At 40.7% G+C, this 24220-nt stretch overlaps 1 protein-coding gene across 1 annotated transcript in view; it reads right to left on the bottom strand.

The window, feature by feature from the left end:
* Positions 1-16471: 16471 nt before the first annotated feature.
* erbb2 (erb-b2 receptor tyrosine kinase 2) overlaps positions 16472-24220 on the bottom strand; it is a 40044-nt gene continuing 32295 nt past the window's right edge. The window contains exons 22-28 of the mRNA XM_064923623.1: positions 23611-23686; positions 22338-22484; positions 22034-22131; positions 21562-21750; positions 20759-21158; positions 19659-20037; positions 16472-19252 (exon numbers count right to left, since the gene is read on the bottom strand). Coding sequence (XP_064779695.1) covers positions 19679-20037; positions 20759-21158; positions 21562-21750; positions 22034-22131; positions 22338-22484; positions 23611-23686 — 1269 coding nt within the window. The 3' untranslated portion in view covers positions 16472-19252; positions 19659-19678. The remainder of the gene's footprint in view (positions 19253-19658; positions 20038-20758; positions 21159-21561; positions 21751-22033; positions 22132-22337; positions 22485-23610; positions 23687-24220) is intronic.

Raw genomic sequence — 24220 nt, 5'->3', positions numbered from 1 at the left:
GGTTAGAGGCAGAAAATCCCAGTGGAAAGAGGGGAACCAGCCAGGCAGAGACAGCAAGGGCGGTTCGTTGCTCCAGAGCCTTTCCGTTCACCTTCACACTCCTGGGCCAGACTACACTCAATCATATGACCCACTGAAGAGATGAGTCTTCAGTAAAGACTTAAAGGTTGAGATCGAGTTTGCGTCTCTCACATGGGTAGGCAGACCATTCCATAAAAATGGAGCTCCATAGGAGAAAGCCCTGCCTCCAGCTGTTTGCTTAGAAATTCTAGGGACAATTAGGAGGCCTGCGTCTTGTGACCGTAGCGTACGTGTAGGTATGTACGGTAGGACCAAATCAGAGAGATAGGTAGGAGCAAGCCCATGTAATGCTTTGTAGGTTAGCAGTATAACCTTGAAATCAGCCATTGCCTTGACAGGAAGCCAGTGTAGGGAGGCTAGCACTGGAGTAATATGATCAAATTCTTTGGTTCTAGTCAGGATTCTAGCAGCCGTATTTAGCACTAGCTGAAGTTTATTTAGTGCTTTATCCGGGTAGCCGGAAAGTAGAGCATTGCAGTAGTCTAACTGGATTCATTTTTCTGCATAATTTTTGGACAGAAAGTTTCTGATTTTTGCAATGTTACATTGATGGACAAAAGCTGTCCTTGAAACAGTCTTGATATGTTCGTCAAAAGAGAGATCAGGGTCCAGAGTAACGGCGAGGTCCTTTACAGTTTTATTTAAGACGACTGTACAACCATAAAGATTAATTGCCAGATTCAACAGAAGATCTCTTTGTTTCTTGGGACCTAAGAACACTGCTACACCTGGCTATCAGCGAAGCCTCGTCTGGCAGCAAAACAGTTAATTCAGCCTCATTTACTTGCTTTTTAAAAATATTGTAGCTAATATGGCTGACTTGCGTAAACAAATGTGGTTTCTACTGACTCCTTGTGGACTTGTGTAAGTCGATAAGAACTGCATTCGCCATCATGAGTTTTGACATTTGAACCATACACAAACATGATTAAATGTATATTCAGAAAATGCATTGTTTGTTTTTATATTATTAAATAGCTCTAAGAATAAACAAGTGTATAAAGGGTAGGCCTATTTGTTCAGCACGTTCAAAATCAACACCGACAGCATTTCGGATAGATGTTAGTACAGAAATTCAGCAAGATGTTGAGGCCTTAACTTACTCTTCTTTAAGTCAACAAAGAGAGAGAGAGAGAGAGAAGTGCTTAGCCTTCCATTTGAAGTGTTTTATTAGGCCTATGTGGTCTAAAAGGGAAGGAAAATATAATCACCATCATCCACATTTATAGACAATATAGACAATATACTGACGCACAGACAGCGCAAACAAAACAACCCTCGCAATATCAACTGGAATTACATGGCTCTATTACTGAACTTTTTTGTTGAAAACAAATGTGGTTACAGAACCAACAACATTATATAGTATCCCCTCCTCGTGGAGAAAATCACATGAGCTAATTATAATACACAAAGTAAGCAAAACAATTAAATAATTCCAACATTGCCTAAGATACAGTTCTAATGATATAGACCTATATAAGCAATAGGCCTAGAACAATTGAGATGATACAAACTATGGCATAAGGGAACGATGAGCGGATAAGAGGCAAGCCGTAATTTTGATTAAGACAAAGAGTGAGCTAATACGGACGTAGTCAATATAACTATTTGTTCAGCACTTTTAAAATGTACAACAACAGAATTCAGAACATGAGCCGTTCTTACAGTTTTCTCCCTGTGCACCAAGTCAGAACCGAATAATAAATAAAGGGGGCATATAAGCAGACAATGAAAGTTCTTACAATATTCGATGATGACATTTCTCCAAAACAGGCTATAGGCTACATGTGCACTACCAAGTCAGAACAGTAGGATAAATTCTGAGGGGGAGAGGGACCACATTATTAGGGTGGAGCACATAGGCTACTTACAGCTTACTACACAACATACACTTAGAATTACTTTCTTAGCTGCCGTATACATAGCTCACTGGCATATTAAAAAATGTATGCAGCGGCATACAAGACATTATTTGACTCACCGTTGTTGTGCTGTGCTCACATTTTTATTTTATTCTATCTTTATTTAACTAGGCCACTCAGTTAAGAACAAATTCTTATTTACAATGATGGCCTACACCGGCCAAACCCAGAGGACACTGGGCCAATTGTGCCCCACCCTATGGGACTCCCAATCACGGCCGACTGTGATACGGCTTGGATTCGAAACAGGGTGTCTATAGTGACGCCTCTAGCATGGCTTCTGCCACTTTAAAAGCAACTGGGAATATGGAATTAAGAAATTTTGCAATCAGCACTGAGATGTTGTGCTAGAGATGCACTGGGTGCCACTTGGGAGCCCACTTGAATGGGAAGGTGGCGTGGCAGTCCTTATTGTGGGCAAACTTTGCAATCAAACTGTGTCCTCAATGTCTGGCACTCTCTGGACTGATGGTGCTTTCCAGCATGGCTTCTGCCACTTTAAAAGCAACTGGGAACATGGAATTAGGAAATCTCAGACTTCAGTGATTTCAGTGAGTTCAAGACAACTGGGAACTCAGGAAAACTCAGGTTTAGCCTACTCAAACACCCAACTCAAACAGAGAGGGATGCTATGGTAGCTTGCTGGCTATGACTATCCAACACTGGAACTCTTCCAAGTGAAGGTAATGTTTTGTTCTTATAAATGTATTGCCACCGGGGCCTGCCGGTGTAACAGCTAAATTTCTTGCTGACTATACACTGTTCTGCATGATTGGAGTGGGTTTACTAGCGTGTTAGTTTTAGTAGCTATGTTGACTATGATGTTAGCTAATACGATGACAACGATGTAGGATGTGTGTAGCGGTTAGCGGTTATGATATGAAGGTTTGGCTTGAAAAGGTTTTTTCGCCTGGTCCCATATCTGATGTGTTATGCACTGAAGTCCACAAGTTAAGGAAAAAGGTGAGAGGAGGAGAGCACATAGATGCGAGAAGGAATTATAGGAGCAATGTTAACATGCTGTTTGCATGTAGCTGCTATGAAAGTGAACTGTGTTGCGTGTGACCAGGTGCGTATTCATTCTGACGATTCTGTTGAAAAATGTTTCTTAAACAGAAGCAAACGTAATGAAACAGGGATAAACATACCTCAATTTGTCCAATAGAGGACAAAAAGGGGTGCAACTCAATATTAGGTAGCTGTTCCTAATGTTTTGTGCACTCAGTGTATCTATATACTTAATAAAAATGAATGCAAGTCATTTCAATAATTTGTTAGTTTAATTTTACCAAAGAATTTTAAAATAAATTCATAATTTGTAGACTTAATTATTATTCTACACAATGTTGTACGCATGTTTGAAGAAAGAAAAGTATAATCTATATTAGTATTAAGGAGCTTGTTGTGCCATGAGGTGTAGACCTAAAGGATCATGATGGACGGATATCAAAACCTTCAGGCAAAATGCATTCAATGTTGAGACGACCCATTCCCACATTTTCAACTTTAAATGGTAGAGGGAAATACAGTACCCTGCCATGCTTACTGTAACACCTCTAGTCATTACATCAACTCATGGTGATGTGTTTCAAAACTTCAGCTGAGCGTTTGTCATCTTCACGTTGGTAGCAGCTCAGTTCCCACTAGTTTTGGTGTTACAAAGCACTCAAATTTAAATGAAGGCCTAGTGTCAACATACCTGAACTACTCATTGCTTCACGAGAACGTATCAATGGCTTATAGGCTATGGAGAGGTCGCGTGTACGTGATCCTGTTTTCTAATGGTTGTCAATTTCAGAAGGTTTCCTCAAATATGCCCAACCTGCCTGGACAGTTTTGCATTTCCTCTCATGAAGTGGGGTGAATGAAGTGTAGCCGAGCAAGGATGATTATACTAATATATTTTGTAGCATATTATTTTTCCAGTAGGCCTAGTATATGTTTTTTTCTCATTACTGTGTCCTCTCTAGCCACTTTGAAAAAACAAAAAAAACTATTGCCATTGAGAATGATCACAGCAGGCTATACTTTGCGAGTGGCTGGGCGCTGATATATAACATTTTTTCATCTAGATTTTTGTGGGGGACGGGACGAACTCCGACCTTGATGGGGTCCAGAGAAACTGAGCATGCCCATGATGCGGGGGTTACCCAAGCAAATTAGAAGTATACTAAAGTATACTTAAATACTAAAAAAAATATGAGATGTATTTTATAGTGTATCTTAAGTATACTATAAATATAATATCATTACACTTCAACACACTTATTAAAAGTGTACTTTATATTAATTGTTTTTTCAGTCATTTAGTATACTATAAATATTTGCTATCATCACACTTCAATACACTTATTAAAAGTGTACTTTAAATTAATTGTTTTTCAGTCTTTAAGTATAGTATATGTTCACTATAATTTAACTTAAACACACATTAAAACTGTACTTCAATTTCAAACGCTTGAATTGTAAAATAAATAAAATACAAATATTTAACCTTTATTTATACAGATTTTTCTCATTGAGATAAACTCTATTTTTCAAGAGAGACCTGGTTCAACAGCCGCAAGGGGAACCAAGTTTCATACAAAACAACTTACATACACGAACACAACATTGAACAAAACTATAGACACAGATACAGTAAAACAATGACATAATACATAAATAAACACAAGTGTCATAAAAAAACAGCTGTACTAAAGACAATGATATGATATTTACATCTAACAAGTGTTTAAACTCCACCAACGTGACTAGATCATCATATTAATGTTCAAGAGAATATTTCAGGACCACGGAGCTGAGTAACTAAAAGTATTTCTACCATGACCTGTTCTAATTCTTGGTACTATTAAAAGTAAATGAGAATGGGACCGGAAAGGATATTTATTTACTGACCTGATTTAAAAAAACAGCGATAAAGTGGGCATTTTATCCAATATGGCCTTAAAAATCAGTGTATACCAGTGTTTAAGCTTACGCAAGATCAATGACAACCAGCCAACGGAGCTGTAGAGATCACAATTACATTTTGATTGGTATTGAACCTGAGGGACGCATGATATACTGAATGAAGTTTTCTCAGAATAGTGGTTGAGGCCTGCATATACACAGTAGCAGTCAAAGGTTTGGACACACCTACTCATTCCAGGGTTTTTCTTTATTTTTACTATTTTCTACATTGTAGAATAATGGTGAAAACATCAAATAACACATATGGAATCATGTAGTAACCAAAAAAGGTGTTAAACAAATCAAAATATACGTTATATTTGAGATTCTTTAAAGTAGCCATCCTTTGCCTTGATGACAGCTTTGCACATTCTTGGCATTCTCTCAACCAGCTTCATGAGCTAGTCACCTGGAATGCATTTCAATTAACAGGTGTGCCTTGTAAAAGTTAATTTGTGGAAGGTCTTTCCTTCTTAATGCATTTCAGCAAATCAGTTGTGTTTTGACAGGGTAGGGGTGGTAAACAATCATGAACATTTAAACTTTGAAAGTTTCTTCAAGTGCAGTCACAAAAACCATCAAGCACTAGGACCGCCACAGGAAAGGAAGACCCAGAGTTACCTCGGATGTAGAGGATAAGTTCATTAGAGTTACCAGACTCTGAAATTGCAGCCCAAGTAAATGCTTCAGAGTTCAAGTAACAGACACATCTCAACATCAACTGTTCAGAGGAGACCTTCGTGGTCTAATTGCTGCAAAGAAACCACTACTAAAGGACACCAATAAGAAGAAAAGACTTGCTTGGTCGAAGAAACACGCTCAATAGACATTAGACCGGTTGAAATCTGTCCTTTGGTCTGATGAGTCCAAATTTGAGATTTTTGGTTCCTACTGATGTGTCTTTGTGAGACGAGTAGGTGAACGGATGATCTCTGCATGTGTGGTTCCCACAGTGAAGCATGGAGGGGGAGGTGTGATGGTGTGGGGGTGCTTTGCTAGTTACACTGTTGCTAGTGACACTGGTGATATAATTATATTTGAAGGCACACTTAACCAGCATGGCTACCACAGAATTCTGCAGCGATACACCGTCAAATCTGGATTGCGCTTAGTGGGACTATCGTTTCTTTTTCAACAGGACAATGACCCAACACACCTCCAAGGTGTGTAAGGGCCATTTGACCAAGAAGGAGAGTGATGGAGTGCTGCATCAGATGACCAGCGCGCTCAGGACTTCCGACTGGGGGCGAAGGTTCACCTTCCAACAGGAAATCGACCCTAAGCACACAGCCAAGACAACGCAGGAGTGGCTTTGGGACAAGACTCTGAATGTCCTTGAGTCATCCAGCCATAGCCCGGACTTGAACCCGATTTATCATCTCTGGAGAGAACTGAAAATAGCTGTGCAGCGATGCACCCCATCCATCCTGACAGAGCTTGAGAGGATCTGCATAGAAGAGTGGGAGAAACTTCCAAAATATAGGTGTGCCAAACTTGTAGCGTCATCCCTAAACAGACTCAAGGCTGTAATCGCCACTAAAAGTGCTTCAACGTACTGAGTAAAGGTTCTGAATACTTACACTACCGTTCAAAAGTTTGGGGTCACTTAGAAATCTCCTTGTTTTTGAAAGAAAAGCTATTGTCCATTAAAATAACATCAAATTGATCAGAAAAACAGTGTAGACATTGTTAATGTTGTAAATGTCTATTGTAGCTGGAAACGACAGATTTTTCATGGAATATCTACATAGGCGTACAGAGGCCCATTATCAGCAACCATCACTCCTGTGTTCCAATGGCACGTTGTGTTAGCTAATCCAAGTTTATAATTTTAAAAGACTAATTGATCATTAGAAAACCCTTTTGCAATTATGTTAGCACAGCTGAAAACACTTGTGCTGATTAAAGAAACAATACATCTGGCCTTCTTTGGACTAGGTGAGTATGTGGAGCATCAGCATTTATGGGTTCGATTACAGGGTCAAAATGGCCAGAAACAAATAACTTTCTTCTGAAATGTATCAGTATATTCTTGTCCTGAGAAATGATGGCTATTCCATGTGAGAAGTTTCCAAGAAACTGAAGATCTCGTACAACGCTATCTGAGCAGCTTACCGATCGCTGCAGCTGTACATAGCCCATCTGTAAATACCCCTCCAACTACCTACCTCATCCCCATATTGTTTTTATTTATTTATTTACTTTTTTGCACACCAGTATTTCTACTTGCACATCATCATCTGCACATCTATCACTCGTGTTAATTTGCTAAATTGAAATTACTTTGCTACAATGGCCTATTTATTGCCTTACCTCCTTACTCCATCTGCACACACTGTATTTTTTTATTTTGTGTTATTGACTGTACTTTTGTTTCCCATGTGTAACTCTGTGTCGTTTTTTGTCGCACTGCTCTGCTTTATCTTGGCCAGGTCGCAATTGTAAATGAGAACTTGTTCTCAACTTGCCTACCTGGTTAAATAAAGGTGGGGAAAAATTATATATATATATACAGTGCCTTGCGAAAGTATTGGGCCCCCTTGAACTTTGCGACCTTTTGCCACATTTCAGGCTTCAAACATAAAGATATAAAACTGTATTTTTTTGTGAAGAATCAACAACAAGTGGGACACAATCATGAAGTGGAACGAGATTTATTGGATATTTCAAACTTTTTTAACAAATCAAAAACTGAAAAATTGGGCGTGCAAAATTATTCAGCCCCCTTAAGTTAATACTTTGTAGCGCCACCTTTTGCTGCGATTACAGCTGTAAGTCGCTTGGGGTATGTCTCTATCAGTTTTGCACATCGAGAGACTGACATTTTTTCCCATTCCTCCTTGCAAAACAGCTCGAGTTCAGTGAGGTTGGATGGAGAGCATTTGTGAACAGCAGTTTTCAATTCTTTCCACAGATTCTCGATTGGATTCAGGTCTGGACTTTGACTTGGCCATTCTAACACCTGGATATGTTTATTTTTGAACCATTCCATTGTAGATTTTGCTTTATGTTTTGGATCATTGTGGGGGCGGCAGGGTGGCCTAGCGGTTAGAGCGTTGGACTACTACCCGAAAGGTTGTGAGTTCAAACCCCCGAGCTGACAAGGTACAAATCTGTCGTTCTGCCCTTGAACAGGCAGTTAACCCACTGTTCCCAGGCCGTCATTGAAAATAAGAATTTGTTCTTAACTGACTTGCCTGGTTAAATAAAGGTAAAATTAAAAATGTAAAAAAAATTGTCTTGTTGGAAGACAAATCTCCGTCCCAGTCTCAGGTCTTTTGCAGACTCCTTCAGGTTTTCTTCCAGAATGGTTCTGTATTTGGCTCCATCCATCTTCCCATCAATTTTAACCATCTTCCCTGTCCCTGCTGAAGAAAAGCAGGCCCAAACCATGATGCTGCCACCACCATGTTTGACAGTGGGGATGGTGTGTTCAGGGTGATGAGCTGTGTTGCTTTTACGCCAAACATAACGTTTTGCATTGTTGCCAAAAAGTTCAATTTTGGTTTCATCTGACCAGAGCACCTTCTTCCACATGTTTGGTGTGTCTCCCAGGTGGCTTGTGGCAAACTTTAAACAACACTTTTTATGGATATCTTTAAGAAATGGCTTTCTTCTTGCCACTCTTCCGTAAAGGTCAGATTTGTGCAATATACGACTGATTGTTGTCCTATGGACAGAGTCTCCCACCTCAGCTGTAGATCTCTGCAGTTCATCCAGAGTGATCATGAGCCTCTTGGCTGCATCTCTGATCAGTCTTCTCCTTGTATGAGCTGAAAGTTTAGAGGGACGGCCAGGTCTTGGTAGATTTGCAGTGGTCTGATACTCCTTCCATTTCAATATTTTCACTTGCACAGTGCTCCTTGGGATGTTTAAAGCTTGGGAAATCTTTTTGTATCCAAATCCGGCTTTAAACTTCTTCACAACAGTATCTCGGACCTGCCTGGTGTGTTCCTTGTTCTTCATGATGCTCTCTGCGCTTTTAACGGACCTCTGAGACTATCACAGTGCAGGTGCATTTATACGGAGACCTGATTACACACAGGTGATTGTATTTATCATCATTAGTCATTTAGGTCAACATTGGATCATTCAGAGATCCTCACTGAACTTCTGGAGAGAGTTTGCTGCACTGAAAGTAAAGGGGCTGAATAATTTTGCACGCCCAATTTTTCAGTTTTTGATTTGTTAAAAAAGTTTGAAATATCCAATAAATGTCATTCCACTTCATGATTGTGTCCCACTTGTTGTTGATTCTTCACAAAAAAATACAGTTTTATATCTTTATGTTTGAAGCCTGAAATGTGGCAAAAGGTCGCAAAGTTCAAGGGGGCCGAATACTTTCGCAAGGCACTGTATATCTCCATAAACTCTGGCCTTGGTGTAATGAACACAAGGGGAGACAGAGAGCTGGTTTCAAGTGAAGGGAGCAGCAGATGTTTACTGCAAAGGACCACAGGAGGAGGCAGGTTCCTGGGTCAGGCAAAAGGTCATACACAGGGGGTCCAAAAGGGCACAGTACAGGCAGGGAAACGGCTAGTAACATAGTCCAGGAGATCAGGCAATACGTAGATAACAGGAAATCCGATAGGCTAAAGTACAGGCAGGGAATCGGCAAAAGGCGTCATTAGTTTTTGCCTGCTTCACTATCTCACATGGGAGGAGAAAAACATAGCTCAGAAAGACGTGTCACAAAACAAAAAATACCACACAGTGATGGGATGCAAATAACTGAACTAAATAGTGTGTGATAATGACATACAGGTGATTAGAATTCAGGTGATTGGGATCTGGAGAGTGAGCTGCGTTCAGGGGATCTCAGTGTTTGAGAGTGTGTCCAGGAAAGTGAGCTGCGTTCAGGGGGTGTGAGTTGGAAGCAGACGTTACACTTGGTAGATAGTAAAAGAACAGGACGGACTGAAGACCTGTGGTCACTCAGAGGCTCTATGTCTTATGCCGTGTGACCAAGTTACTCAGAAGCAAAGATGATTGGGAACAATACAGGTATATTCTGTTCCTCAATGTATCTCTATCTCATGTACTTGGCGACACACCTAGACCAATTATGGGGAGTGAATGTGGAAGAGAGGAACCAACCTTCCTCAGAAGCACAGCATTGGTAGGATAGATATGTCTTACTATTGTTAAGCATATAATTGCCAACCATTAATATATAAATAGTTGGCAATTACAATACTAATTTGAATGTTTACATATCTTGCATAACTCATCTCATATGTATATACTGTATAACATTATTGCATCTTGCCTATGCTGCTCTGTCATTGCTCATCCATATATTTATATATTCTTATTCCTTTACTTAGATTTGTGTTTATTCGGTAGTTGTTGTGGAGTTGTTCGATTACTTGTTAGATATTGCTGCACTGTTGGAACTAGACTGTCTAAAACCAGCCACCCGGAGTGCTGATGAAGATGTGGGTTTGCACAAGCAATGAATTTCTCCTCAAACTGTCAGAAATCGTCTCAGGGAAGCTCATCTGCATGCTCGCCGACCTCACCAGGGTCTTGACCTGACTGCAGTTCGATTTCAGTGGCCAAATGCTCACCTTCGATTGCCACTGGCATGCTGGAGAAGTGTGCTCTTCACGGATGAATCCCAGTTTCAACTGTACTAGGCAGATGGCTAACTGCGTGTTGTGATAGAAAAATTGCATTTACCTGATTTGTTGGATATTTGACGATAATACATTTAACTAAACAGTGAGACATTTCTGTTCTTTTAAATGTCTGTGTGAACTGAGAGAAGCCTAAAAACCGACAGCTGGCATTCCATAGATAAGATGTGGTGGGTGTCACCGAGATAGAGAGAGCCTGGAGGAACAGAACAAAGGCCTCAGTATTCCTAATTATCCTGCCATCTGGGAGACAACACCAGAGGCAGATGACCATAGGATGAACCCAAAGTGGCTTATGGTGCCCCCCCAATCTATATGGGAGGGGTTGAACTAGCCATGACTGAGCATTCTTGGTATCAGCTATATAAGGAACAGCATGGTCTGTGAAGGGTAGGCTCTCGGACCATTCTAATTATTGCAATAATTAATCAATATTAAAAAAGATGATTGCTTGAAGAAATGACAGTCTCTCTCAGTATTGAAATTTCCACGACAGTGTATGGTATCATGTTGGCGAGCGGTTTGGTGATGTCAACTTTGTGAACAGAGTGCCCCAAGGTGGCGGCAGGGTTATGGTATGGGCAGGCATAAGCTATGCACAATGAACACAATTGCAATTTATTGATAGCGATTTAAATGCACAGAGATATCGTGATGAGATCCCGAGACCCATTGTTGTACCATTCATCCGCCACCATCACCTCATTTCAGGATTATAATGCACTGCCCCCCATGTCGCAAGGATCTGTACACAATTCCTGGAAGCTGAAAATGACCCAGTTCTTCCAAGGCCTGCATACTCACCAGACATGTCACCCATTGAGCATGTTCGGGCAAAATGAGCAACTAGGGGTCAGGAATATAATGTGAATGGTGGTCTACATATCACATTTTCAGAGTTGTATTCATTAGTGCACACTGTAGCAAAACTTTTAGAACCGAAAACATGAGTTTGTTATTGGACAAGTTTAAGGTAGCCCCTCGCTGTTTCAGTCAGTTTTCTTCTGTGCAGTATCTAATAAATACAACCCATTTGCACACGCAATGAATGAATGAGCACACATTGGAATATTCAACAAGGATTATTTTCCAAATTAAATGTAATACCATATCCCTTAACAATATATTTGAAATGTCCAATGCAGCCTTGTTTTATATCAATATTAAATCATCTCCGAGTAACAGCTAAAGATGCAATATGCAGAAATCGCTACGGAATTTCCTGGCTGCTAAAATTTGAATAGTTTGACTAATTTTAGTTTGTGACAAAACAAGCAAGAATAGTGTTGAGAATTCTTGTACCATCTACACTTTCCATAACCAAAAAAAAGCTGTTTGAAGCTGGTGTGCAAAACCAGAAGTAAAAGTAAAACGAGACTTAAGAACGGGAAGCATATAAAGAGCACAAAGACCAGCTTTACTGCTTTTTAGAAATCTGTCATTTTCATTGAAATCAAGTCTAACTCACATCTTTATTTAAATTTGGTCGCGTTGCCCAAAAATGTACATATTGCCGCTTTTAATTGCCTTACTGTAATTGTTTTCATTGTTTTGGTCACCATAAGGAAACTAACCAGCAAAGAAAAATTGGCACTTGCAACGTCCATTGGATTCCAAGAGTGTTTTCTCATGAAAAAAAATGTGCAAGCACCTAAATCCATAATGAACCAACATAGATATTGGGAAAAAACATTTGGCTGAATAGGGGAAAAATTGTGATTTCTAGTCGAAAGCGATGCAGCTATTCATTCCTTTCACATCTCATGTTTTAAAAAAGCAGGAAGTCTCTGTGAATCCATACAACCACTCAAGCCCCCATTAACACGTTGGACAGTTCACAGTCCCTCCCTTCAAAACTTTCACACCAGAAAACCCAGAATTGCTTCCTCTTTTCAAAGCAGAGACATGTTCACTGGTGGTGGGGACAGTTGGTAGGGGAGTTGTTGACCTTCCCACACATTAACAGAGAAACAATGGCTCCATTGACTTGGCTGTATCCCGCCTCACAGCCAGAGCAGTTAAAGGTCCAAAGCAGCCGTTTTTATCTCAATATTAAATCATTTCTGGGTAACAAGTACCTTACTGTGATTGTTTTAAATTAAAATGCTAAAAATAAAATAAAAAAATTTCTTCTTAATTGTCAAAGAGCAATTTCTCAAGCAAGACTTTTGCTGGGACTCTCTGGGAGTGGTCTGAGTGGGGAGGGGAAAACCTAGCTGTTATGGGCAGAGAAAAACTTTCTTATTGGTCTATTAACTCATTGCCGGGTGCTGTCACCAGGCAGACCAAAACGCCATCGCACTGAAACAGAATTCCATTTCAGGCAGACTTTTTAAACAGCTCTTACACTATAAGGGCATTATCATAACTTTCACAATTTCACACTATTATTCCAACCTCATAGTGTGGAAATATATAAAACGGAAAATCACATTTTTGAAGATCCTTTTTGCTTTATTTTTTACTATTTTCTACATTATAGAATAATAGTGAAGACATCAAAATGATTAAATAACACATATGGAATCATGTCGTAACCAATAAAGGAGGGGGTGTGATGGTGTGGGGGTGCTTTGCTGGTGACACTCTCTGTGATTCATTTAGAATTCAAGGCACACTTAACCAACATGGCTACCACAGCATTCTGCAGCGATACGCCATCCCATCTGTTTTGCGCTTAGTGGGACTATCATTTGTTTTTCAACAGGACAATGACCCAACACACCTCCAGGCTGTGTAAGCTCTATTTGACCAGGAAGGACCTGGCCTCCACAATCACCCGACATCAACCCAATTGAGATGGCAGAGTGAAGGAAAAGCAGCCAACAAGTGCTCAGCATATATGTGGGAACTCCCTCAAGATTGTTGGAAAAGCATTCCAGGTGAAGCTGGTTGAGAGAATGCCAAGAGTGTGCAAAGCTGTCATCAAGGGAAAGAGTGGCTACCTAAAATATATTTTGATTATTTAACACTTTTTTGGTTACTACATTATTCCATGTATGTTATGTAATAGTTTTGATGTCTTCACTATTATCCAACAATATAGAAAATAGTAAAAATGTTGAAAAACCCTTGAATGAGTAGGTGTGTCCAAACTTTTGACTGGTACTGTATATCATTGCATGGTTTCCCCATTACTCCCAATGGTTTTGGTTAGCAGTGACGAAAGTTAGCTGAATTTAGTACTGGCTGTTTTAAGAAATCGAAACCGAGGATTACAGTTTCCCTTGGGAGTAAGAAACAATATAACTGCAATGTCTAAAATACCGAACCTATCATTTAAGTAATTATTTTACATTTACATTTAAGTCATTTAGCAGACGCTCTTATCCAGAGCGACTTAATTATTTTAGGCATTGTTATAGATCAATTGATACGAACTTCTGACTTAAATCTAAAAGCTTGGTTAGTAAAGTGTAATTCTTAGATTCTGTTATTCCATGTTTTCCCACAATATTAATTTATTCTGTTTAAGAATGCATTTCACACAGACACAGAATATTGAAGGATTTTTTTCCATGTATTAAGGCACACGTAGTGTATATAACCAATCATTACATAAAAAATACACATTTTCTTCATAAAATATTTTCTTACATATGGACTCTCTGCACTGTAGCCAGCATAGCTGCATGGTTAGTACACATACAACCATATTTCCTACAAAAAGCTTTTGTTTTCTTCCTTGCAAGTATTGTGTATGTTTACGTCATGTTTCTTTGGCTCACTGATAGGTAGGAAACATCCCAATCGGACAAACCCTCAATGTACAGTACCAGTCAAAAGTTTGGACACACCAACTCATTCAAGGGTTTTTCGTTATTTTTACCATTTCTACATTGTAGAATAATAATGAAGACATCAAATCTATGAAATAACACATATGGAATCATGTAGTAACCAAAAAAAGTGTTAAACAAAATCAAAATATATTTTATATTTGAGATTCTTCAAAGTAGTCACCCTTTGAACACGCTTGGCATTCTATCAACAAGCTTCATGAGGTAGTCACCTGGAATGAATTTCAATTAATTGGGGTGCCTTGTTGAAAGTTAATTTGTGGAATTTCTTTCCTTCTTAATGTGCTTGAGCCAATCAGTTGTGTTGTGACAAGGTCGGGTGGTATACAGAAGATAGCCCTGTTTGGTAAAAGACCAAGTCCATATTATAGCAAGAATAGCGCAAGTAAGAAAAAAGAAAAGACAGTACATCATTACTTTAAGACATGAAGGTCAGTCAATTCAGAAAATGTCAAGACCTTTGAGGCGCTATGATGAAACTGGCTCTCATGAGGACTGCCACAGGACAGGAAGACCCAGAGTTACCTCTGCTGCAGAGGATAAGCTCATTGGAGTTAACTGCACCCCAGATTGCAGCCCAAATAAATGCTTCACAGAGTTCAAGTTACAGACACATCTCGACATCAACTGTTCAGAGGAGACGGCGTGAATCAGGCCTTCGTGGTCAAATTGCTGCAAAGAAACCACTACTAAAGGACACCAATAAGAAGACAAGACTTGCTTGGGCCAAGAAACATGAGCAATGGACATTAGACCGGTGGAACTCTGACCTTTGGTCTGATGAGTCCAAATCTGAGATTTTTGGTTCCAACTGTCATGTCTTTGTGAGACGCAGAGTAGGTGAACGGATGATCTCTGCATGTGTGGTTCCCACCATGAAGCATGGAGAAGGTGTGGTGATGCTATCCTGGTGACACTAAGTGATTTATTTAGAATTCAATGCACACTTAACCAGCATGGCTACCACAGCATTCTGCAATGATATGGCCATTCCATCTGTTTTGCACTTAGTGGGACTATCATTTGTTTTTCAACAGGACAATGACTCAACACACCTCCAGGCTCTGTAATGGCTATTTGACCAAGGAGAGTGATGGAGTGCTAAATCAGATGACCTGGCCTCCACAATCACCCGACCTCAAACCCAATTGAGATGCGTTGGGATTAGTTGGACTGCAGAGTGAAGGTAAAGCAGCCAACAAGTGCTCAGCATTTGTTGGAACTCCTTCAAGACTGTTGTAAAAGCATTCCAGGTGAAGCTGGTTGAGCGTGTGCAAAGCTGTCATAAGGCAAAGGGTGGCTACTTTGAAGAATCTAAAATATATTTGTATTTGTTTAACACTTTTTTGGTTACGACATAATTCCATGTGTGTTATTTCATAGTTTCTCTCTCTTCACTTTTATTTTACAATGTAGAAAATTGTAAAAATAAAGAACAATTAGTATGTATGTCCAAACATTTGACTGGTACTGTATATAAAAATATTCACAAGAAAAAGTACAAAATGCCACCTGCGGTTCCATCTTCACATTAATTTGTTTTAAGGGGAGACTTGGGGAGGGTAGAGGCTGTTGAACTTGTGTGTTTTTTAGATCAATTACATTGCAGTTAGCAACTGCAGGCAGACTTATCCACAAATCATAGTGAGTAGTCATTTAGGATGCAAGTTGATTTGTAGATCAGTCAGTCTGCAGTCTCCGACAGCAATGTAGTCAATCTCAAACACGCACACACAGATACAGTGTCAGAGGGCAGAACTTCATGTAGGGGGAAGGAAACCCCAGTCCTGAAGGGTCAGCTTGGATTGCTTACGCCTCTGTGATTAACTTAGTTGCTGATTGGCTGATGAGCCCACTGATTAAGGATTCCCAAGCCTAAATTAATCGATGTGGATGGGAGTAAGAATCTCTTGAGAACTGGAGTTGTGTGGTTGCTCCTCCAGGTTTAGTGTTTTTTTGCCCTTGTCTGAAATCTCTGGCATTGTAAAATAGCACTAAACTCTTTAAGAGACCCCAGATTTCTCATGTCGTCACCAGAAAACCTTGTATCTCCAAAAAGTGAACTTTTCAGGAATTGAACAAAAAAATGTTTATTATAGTTTTGGAACCTCAAGGTATTTTGAATGACTTTGATTGGCCCTAGAGTCATGAAACTTTTACAGCACGTGGAAGGGAATGACTGTCAATATACTGTATGTAAAAAAATAATTAAAAAAACGATATGAGATCTGTCAATGGCTCATCAGAAACGGCTGACAAAGCTTGTCTAAATTCTACGAGTACAAAACTGCCGGTTGTATGAAAAGCTATTGGCCGTAACTTCGGAGTTGTATAATCAATATCTATCAAATTTGTTAAGACATCCCAAATGCTTCAGAAACAAAAGCAACACATTTATAAGCGGCTAAAATTGTAAGCTTACCCATACGAGGACAACAAGATTCCAAAGCAAATGTGGCTAGTGCTGGTGCCAATACCTCGGGGAAGAAAAGTTTTTTTTAAAGTCATTAAAAAACATAAAAAATTAAATCGATGAATACTTTAACCATCCCCACCCGACACTGACACACATAACTCATTGTTTTGGTCACTATCAGGAAACTAACCAGCAAAGATTAATTGGCACTTGTAAAGTACATTGGATTCCAAGAGTGTTTTCTCATAAAAACAAATGTGCAAGCACCTCAATCCATGATGAACCAATATAGATCTTGGGAACAAACATTTGGCTGAATAGGGGCAAAATGGTGATTTCCTGTCAAAAGCGTTGCAGTTATTCATTCCTTTCAGGTCACGTGTTTAAAAGTCTCTGAATCCATACAACCCCTCCGCCCCCCATTCAAAAATTTGGGATAGTTCCCAGCCCCTCCTCCATGCCAACTCCAAGGCGTTCACACCAGAAAACCCAGGATTTCTCCCTCTTTTCAAAGCAGAAGCATGTTCACCAGTGGTGGAGGGGACAGTTGGTAGGGGAGTTATTGATCTTCCCACACATCCATAAAGAAACAATGGCTCCATTGACTTGTCAGTATCCCCCTCACAGCCAGAGAAGTTAAAGGTCCAATGCAGCCATTTTTATCACAATATCAAATAATTTCTGGGTAACAATTTAGAACCTTACTGTGATTGTGTTTATTTTTGACCATTTTAATTGAAAACATACAAGATTCTTAACAAAGAGCAATTTCTCAAACAAGAATTTTGCTTGGGCTGTCTGTGAGTGGTGAGTGGAAAACGGAAAACTAGCTGTCATTGGTAGAATTTTGGAACTCGGTCTTGTTGGTCTATTAACTAATTTACTGCCTGGTAGTAGGCATGCAAAAACTCCATCCCACCACAACAGGCTGAAATTTCAGGCTGTCTTTTCAAACAGCTCATATACTAAAAGGGCATTATCATAATTTTCACAATTTCACAGTATTATTCCAAACTCAGTGTGGAAATATGTATAAAACAGAGAGAAATCACATTTTTGACTGCACTGGGCCTTTAACATGTAAATCGCCATTTAAAAAATGCGGTCGATTATTAACTAGAAGTGTGGGCTTGTTGCCCAGAGGAATCTGAACTATGCATTGATTATCAAAAACAACAACAACAACAACGAGGGACACATTTCCCTCTTCAGAATCACACGCAAGAATATAAACATGTCTCATATGAATAAAAATATTGGTTTCTTCCAACTTCAAGGGACAAACAAATTCTCAAAATATTCAACCGTAGTATTAGAACTCAATCTTCACTTTTCTTGGGCGTCCACAATGACAAAGTTTGGGACACAGTGGAAGAATAACACTGGACCCCATCTTGGAAACTTTGGGAGTTATGCAGTGCGTGTATTGCACATACTGCATTGTAAGCAACTGAAATTAAAACGCAAACAACCTTTTCAAATGAAAATTTGAAACTTTTGCCAATGTGGTTTTCCACTATTCAGCTGAAAACCTGGAATTCTTCGTACAGTAGTACCTTTCCCAGAAATGTCACTGGTGTGTTGTAAAGAACTTATCAAGAACATTGCACAAAGTCCAAGCTTACACAAACCCCCTTGGTCTTCTATATGCCAATCTACCATTTTAAAGCCACATTAATGAACACATCTTCCCTGGCCACAATGGCGGTCTCCTAAATGCATAATGTATTTCTTTCGTGGGGTACAGATGTCGGTCAGATGGTCAGCAAAGCCCTTCTCTTGGCCAAACAAAATGACTTTGATTGTACCGAGCCCCATCAGGTCTTCGAGCTGCTCACCAGAATATTAAACTTCTTCCTCATAAGCATATAAATGGCTTACCGGTGGGGGGAAATGGTTGAAAAGACATCATATACAGGGCTTCCTTGCAAAAGAGACCTTGGTCTCAATGGGACTCCTTGCTAAAATAGGTTAAATACATTACAACCAGTTTTGCCAACAGGGTTGTTTTTGTCTGAAACCCCACACATTAGTGTGTTGTACATTTCCCCCCCATAAAACCGGGAAGACGAGCAATGTCTTATATGTATGATTACAAGAAGGAAAGGATAAGGGAATCAGACACTCACATAATGATTCACACACAAATATGACAATATACCACACAAACATGAATGATAACGTTCAATAAAATAAATCTAAAAACTAAAATATTTCAAATTTTATATCCCTAGTCCAGTGTTACTTGGATTATTCTCCCATTTATCATGAGATTAATTAAAATATTTAGATATTGTGGTGCTGTCCGTCTTTTGCCTGCTAGTAGTACCATATAGTCAGGATTTGAGAACTGTTTATTTCCGGTGAGTGAATTTCCTCGGCCTTCAAAGTACTCTGTGTTGTTTCCGAGGCTGTGTTAAAAATGTTGACATTGAGGTGCTACCGTAGGGAGACAAGGAAGAAAGAAACCTTGGTGAGCGTTGAAACAAGTTCAGCACACACATGCTAATAATAACAACGTCCCTCTGATAATGCTACATTGTATTGGGTGGTGTTGTGTAACACCCCAGGATTTCAGGGGATACAAGCTGGACATCCTCTGGCTGGCAGCCCTGTGACTGCTACTCCAAACAGTACACCTCCATTCACGCAATCACACACTAGTTCCCACTCATGCGAACTTAATCTCAGACACTCAACGTGCATTCAGGCACACAGTCCTCACATACCCCTGCATCCCACACACACACACTTGTTCCCATCTTCCATCCCTCCCACGCTCCTCCTTTTCTACAGCAGTAGCTACCCTATCCCCTGTCCGTAACCCAGGTTCATGCCTCCTCACATCACTTCCTGTCAGTCTCATCAGGTGTGCTCTCTCTGGCCGCTCCAGGTGTCTGCTAGGCCCAGGTACTCTGGGTTCTCTGCCGTGGGCGTCACAAAGTCATTCACCTGCCTGGGAGGAGGGATAGGCCCCCCATCCCTCTCCCCACCACCACCCCCAGCCTTAGCCACTAGGTCCAGGTAGTAGGGATTGTCGAAGGCAGGCGAGGTGGAGCCGGAGGTCATCATGGGGACCAGGTACTCCGGGTTCTCCACGCTGTGTCCTGAGCTCAGGCCATTGGGGAGGTGCCGATGCCTCTCGGCTGCCCCCTTGCGAGGCAGGGTGCTGGGGCGCTCGACGGCCCCCGGCCGGAGGTCCTGCACCTCCTGGTTGATGTACTCTGGGGGAGGAGAATGAGGAGAGGAGAATAGTTCAGATATGTAGTTTCACATAGAGATATACAGATTGAATTATATATTTTTTAAATGGTAGTCTTTGAACATAAAGCAGTACAGGTGAAGGCACAGCCATATTACATGATTAACAAATGAATAGGGACAACACTCAGACTGATTATGACTTGCACAGATGTTTTTCAGCACCACGTATAAGTAGATGAATGTGTGTATTCAGACCTGAGTTCAAATACAATTTTTTTCCTTCAAAAGTGAGCATTTGCTTGAGCTTGCTTAGAGTGCCAGATGCAAGGGGTAAGTTTACACTTATCCACTGCACTTATCCGCAGTGGTGAAAAAAGTACCCCAATTGCCAAAATTGAGTAAAAGTAAAGATACCTTAATAGAAAATGACTCACCCAGTAAAATACTACTTAAAGTCACCCAGTAAAATACTACTTGAGTAAAAGTTCAAAAGTCTTCGATTTTATATATGATTATTTATATATACTTATTTGGAGCTGGCCCCCATGGAAAGTACATTATTTTCTTTAGGAATGTAGTGGAGTAGAAGTTACCCCAAAACACAGATACCCCAAAACTCCACTTAAGTAGTACTTTAAAGTATTTCTACTTAAGTACTTCACACCACTGCTAATCCATTGGTTCCTTTGGACCAGGCAAAACAGCACAGGTGTATTGTGTACCATCTATGACCTAACTCACCTGGTAATGCGTGATTGTGATTATACGCATTACCCCTACGGGGCAGCGAGTGATGATTAAGATGATTATAATGATGCATCGGTGACGGTCCATCCGTCTCCAGGTCGCTCTCTCCTCCATTGGGGAAGGTGGGGTCTTTGCAATAGCGCCCGGGGCTCGCTGGGGCGTCATCGGGACCCCCGTCTAGGAACACAGAGTCCGAGTGTCCCCCCGTAGAGAGGTGTGAGGTGGTGCGGGCCAGGAGGGAGGGGTAATGGGGGTTCCAGGGCCCATTGGAGATGGCACTGGCCCCCATGGGCAGAGTGGGGTACTGGCTGCGCCCCAGGGTGCTCACCGAGGAGTACATGCTTCTCGGGCCGCCCGCTATGGAGGGCTCGCTGTCCAATCCATGGTCCGTACTCTGAGGGGGTGGAAGAAGAGTTTGTGTGTGAGACAGAGATACTGAGATACAGAGAGACAGAAACAGAGTCAGAGAGAGAGAGAGAGAGAGGGAGAGAGGGAGAGAGGGAGAGAGGGGGAGAGAGAGAGAGAGAGAGAGAGAGAGAGAGAGAGAGAGAGAGTGTGTGTGTGAGAAAGTAGATCTCAAGGAAACTTACTATTAGGGGAAGAAGAGGAAAAAGGGGAGAGGGAAGGGGCAGGAGGAGGGGGAAAGATGGAGAATGGAAGGAAATGAGGGAAGAACAGGAGAGGTCGCAAGTAGAGGCTAAGTGATCGTTCCAAAGACAGACAGGACAGAAGAGGGTAAATGGGAGGAAAAGGCAGAGGAAATAATTCAGAGAGGACAAAGTGAGTTGAGTACTGACCCTGTGTGAGTGGTGTCGTGAGGGGCCGTTGGGGCCCGAGGTCTCGGCTTGGGGTCTGAAGAAGTTGGGCTGGGGCACCAGGTACTCCTCAGCATCCAGCAGGTCTCTGATTTCTGCTCCCTCCTCCTCCAGTAGCATCCTGAAGAACTGACTGTCAACCGGACTGGACAAACTCATCTTGTCATCATTCTGGCAAGAGAGAAGGGAGGGAGGGAGAAAGAGGAGGTGGAGGGAGAGGAAGAAAGGAATGATTTAGGAAATAAGTAAGCTGGTAAGCAAACAGATGGTGAGGGTTTGGCTATATGTATTTGAACAAACAAACTCATATGCACACAGATTCCACTCATACTCATGTCACAGACTGGCAAACAATATCCACACATCAAGCATGTCTACAAGCACGCACACACACAGCCACCCAGTCACAGACGGACAGACGGCAACATACACAGACAACAACAGACACACACACCTGGATGACTACGTAGCGAGGTGGGTCTCGTGCCATGGCGCTAAACTCGGTCACCAGCTCCTTGAATTTAGGCCTGCTGTCTGGTTCAATCATCCAGCCTGTGTATCAAACGCAGACACAGTATAGTCTGAACTATAGTCTGAACTATACTATCAATTAAATACATTTCATTTGTGTTGAGCTTTAAAAAAGACTTGAATGGATGAGTCTTTTCCATTTATTTGGAGTATTGGCCTATGAGCTGTGTCAACAAACTTTGATTTTGGGTGTATGGAAGAAACACTACAGTTCCAGTGCCACTTACATTTGACCATGATCATGTAGACGTCAATGGTGCAGATAAGGGGCTGGGGGAGCCTCTCGCCCCCCTCCAGCAGCTCTGGGATATCTCGTGCCGGGATCAGGTCATAGGGCTTGGCCCCAAAGGTCATCAGCTCCCAAACAGTCACCCCTAATGAGATCGAGAGATACAGTTGCAGATACAGTTGCAGATAGAGATGGTTCCAAATGCTCCATCCAACATTAAAAACAGTATGGTATACTATGGTATAAATGCTGTAGTGTTTTTGCAGACTTTACTGTAGTATTCACTTTAGTATTTTTGCTGACTGTTCTATACTGTAGTGTTTTTGCAGACTATTATACTGTAGTATTTACTGTAGTGTTTTGGCAGACATACATGTAGTATTTACTACAGTGTGTTTGTTGTATTATATTTTACATAGAGGTGGCTTTCTCCTTCAGGAGAAATACTAAAAGAGCACATTTTCCTTAACCCATAGGTAGGTAGGATGAGGGTATGAATGGATAGTTCAGAGCTTCTGCTCCCTATTTCTATTATCTGTAGGGAACACAATGTGGTCTATATTTGGCATGTAGGTTTATCACTTATGGGTGTCACAAATTGTGATTATGGGGGAGGGGAATTGGCAGTATGTATTCAAATTCAACAATTTAGCATTTACTATAGTTAAAAAAGTGTAGCGTTTTTGCAGACATTACTGTAATTTTTACTACAGTGTATATTTGCAGATAATACTGTAGTAGTTACTGTAATATTCTACAGTATACTACAACATTCTATAGTAAGTACTACACATGATCGAGGGATACTACAATGTGTAGTATAGTATTCTACAGTAAGTACTGTAGTATTCTATAATAAACTGTTGTTGTGCCATGTGTGATATTATGGCAATAACAGTCTATTCAAACTAGAAGGTAGTCTTTGAATGTTTGGTGCCAACATGGCGACCATTTCAATGTAATATCTCACACTCAGTTTGCTGACTTTATTCAGAGCTATAGATAAACAGTTGTGGGCACTAAATCCTGTGGTACAGGTTTTTGTAAACAAACTATTGCTATTCGATTCGATAGAGTGCCTTGTAGCATACGCATTATGGCAATTATTCTGCCTATACGACTTAACTTTTATTGCCCACAAATGTACAGAGGTACTGTTGAGTCTGAAATAACAGTCGACGTTGCGGTCTTAGTGAATATTTAAATGCTTAGTGCCATTATTTATATATTAAGTATGTGTATCAAGATGGGTTAGAAGTGTCTTGACTGACCGTAGCTCCACACATCACTCTGGTGGGTGAACTTCCTGTGGAGGATAGACTCCAACGCCATCCACTTAATAGGCACCTGAAGAGCACAGATACAACACATTGAGTGAGCAAAACATTAGGAACACCTTCCTGATATTGAGTTGCACACCATTTTGCCCTCAGAACAGTCTCAATTCGTCGGGGCCAACGGGATCCCCCAGTTTGTTATGTCAAATTGGCTGGATGTCCTTTGGGAGGAGGACCATTCTTGATAAACATAGGAAACTGTTGAGCGTTAACAAAAACAGCAACGTTGGCAGTTCTTGACACACTCAAAACGGTGCGCATGGCAACTACTACCATAACCCGTTCAAAGGCACTTAAATATTTTGTCTTTCCCATTGTCTGGTTAAATAAAATACAAAACTTCACCATCTGATGGCACAAATACACAATCCATGACTCAATTGTCTCATGGCTTAAAATTCCTTGTTTAACCCGTCTCCTCCCCATCATCTATATTTATTTATTTTTAAACAGGGATTCACCATTGAGACCAGGGTCTCTCTCTCAAGGGAGCCCTGCACATACAATTCATAGACAAAATCTAATAAAAATCAGATCAGTACAA

The sequence above is a fragment of the Oncorhynchus masou genome, chromosome 18, assembly GCF_036934945.1.
Source record: "Oncorhynchus masou masou isolate Uvic2021 chromosome 18, UVic_Omas_1.1, whole genome shotgun sequence".
NCBI classification, from domain to species: domain Eukaryota; kingdom Metazoa; phylum Chordata; class Actinopteri; order Salmoniformes; family Salmonidae; genus Oncorhynchus; species Oncorhynchus masou.
Note: the sequence above shows the minus strand (reverse complement) of the source record. Positions and strands in the feature narration are given on the sequence as shown.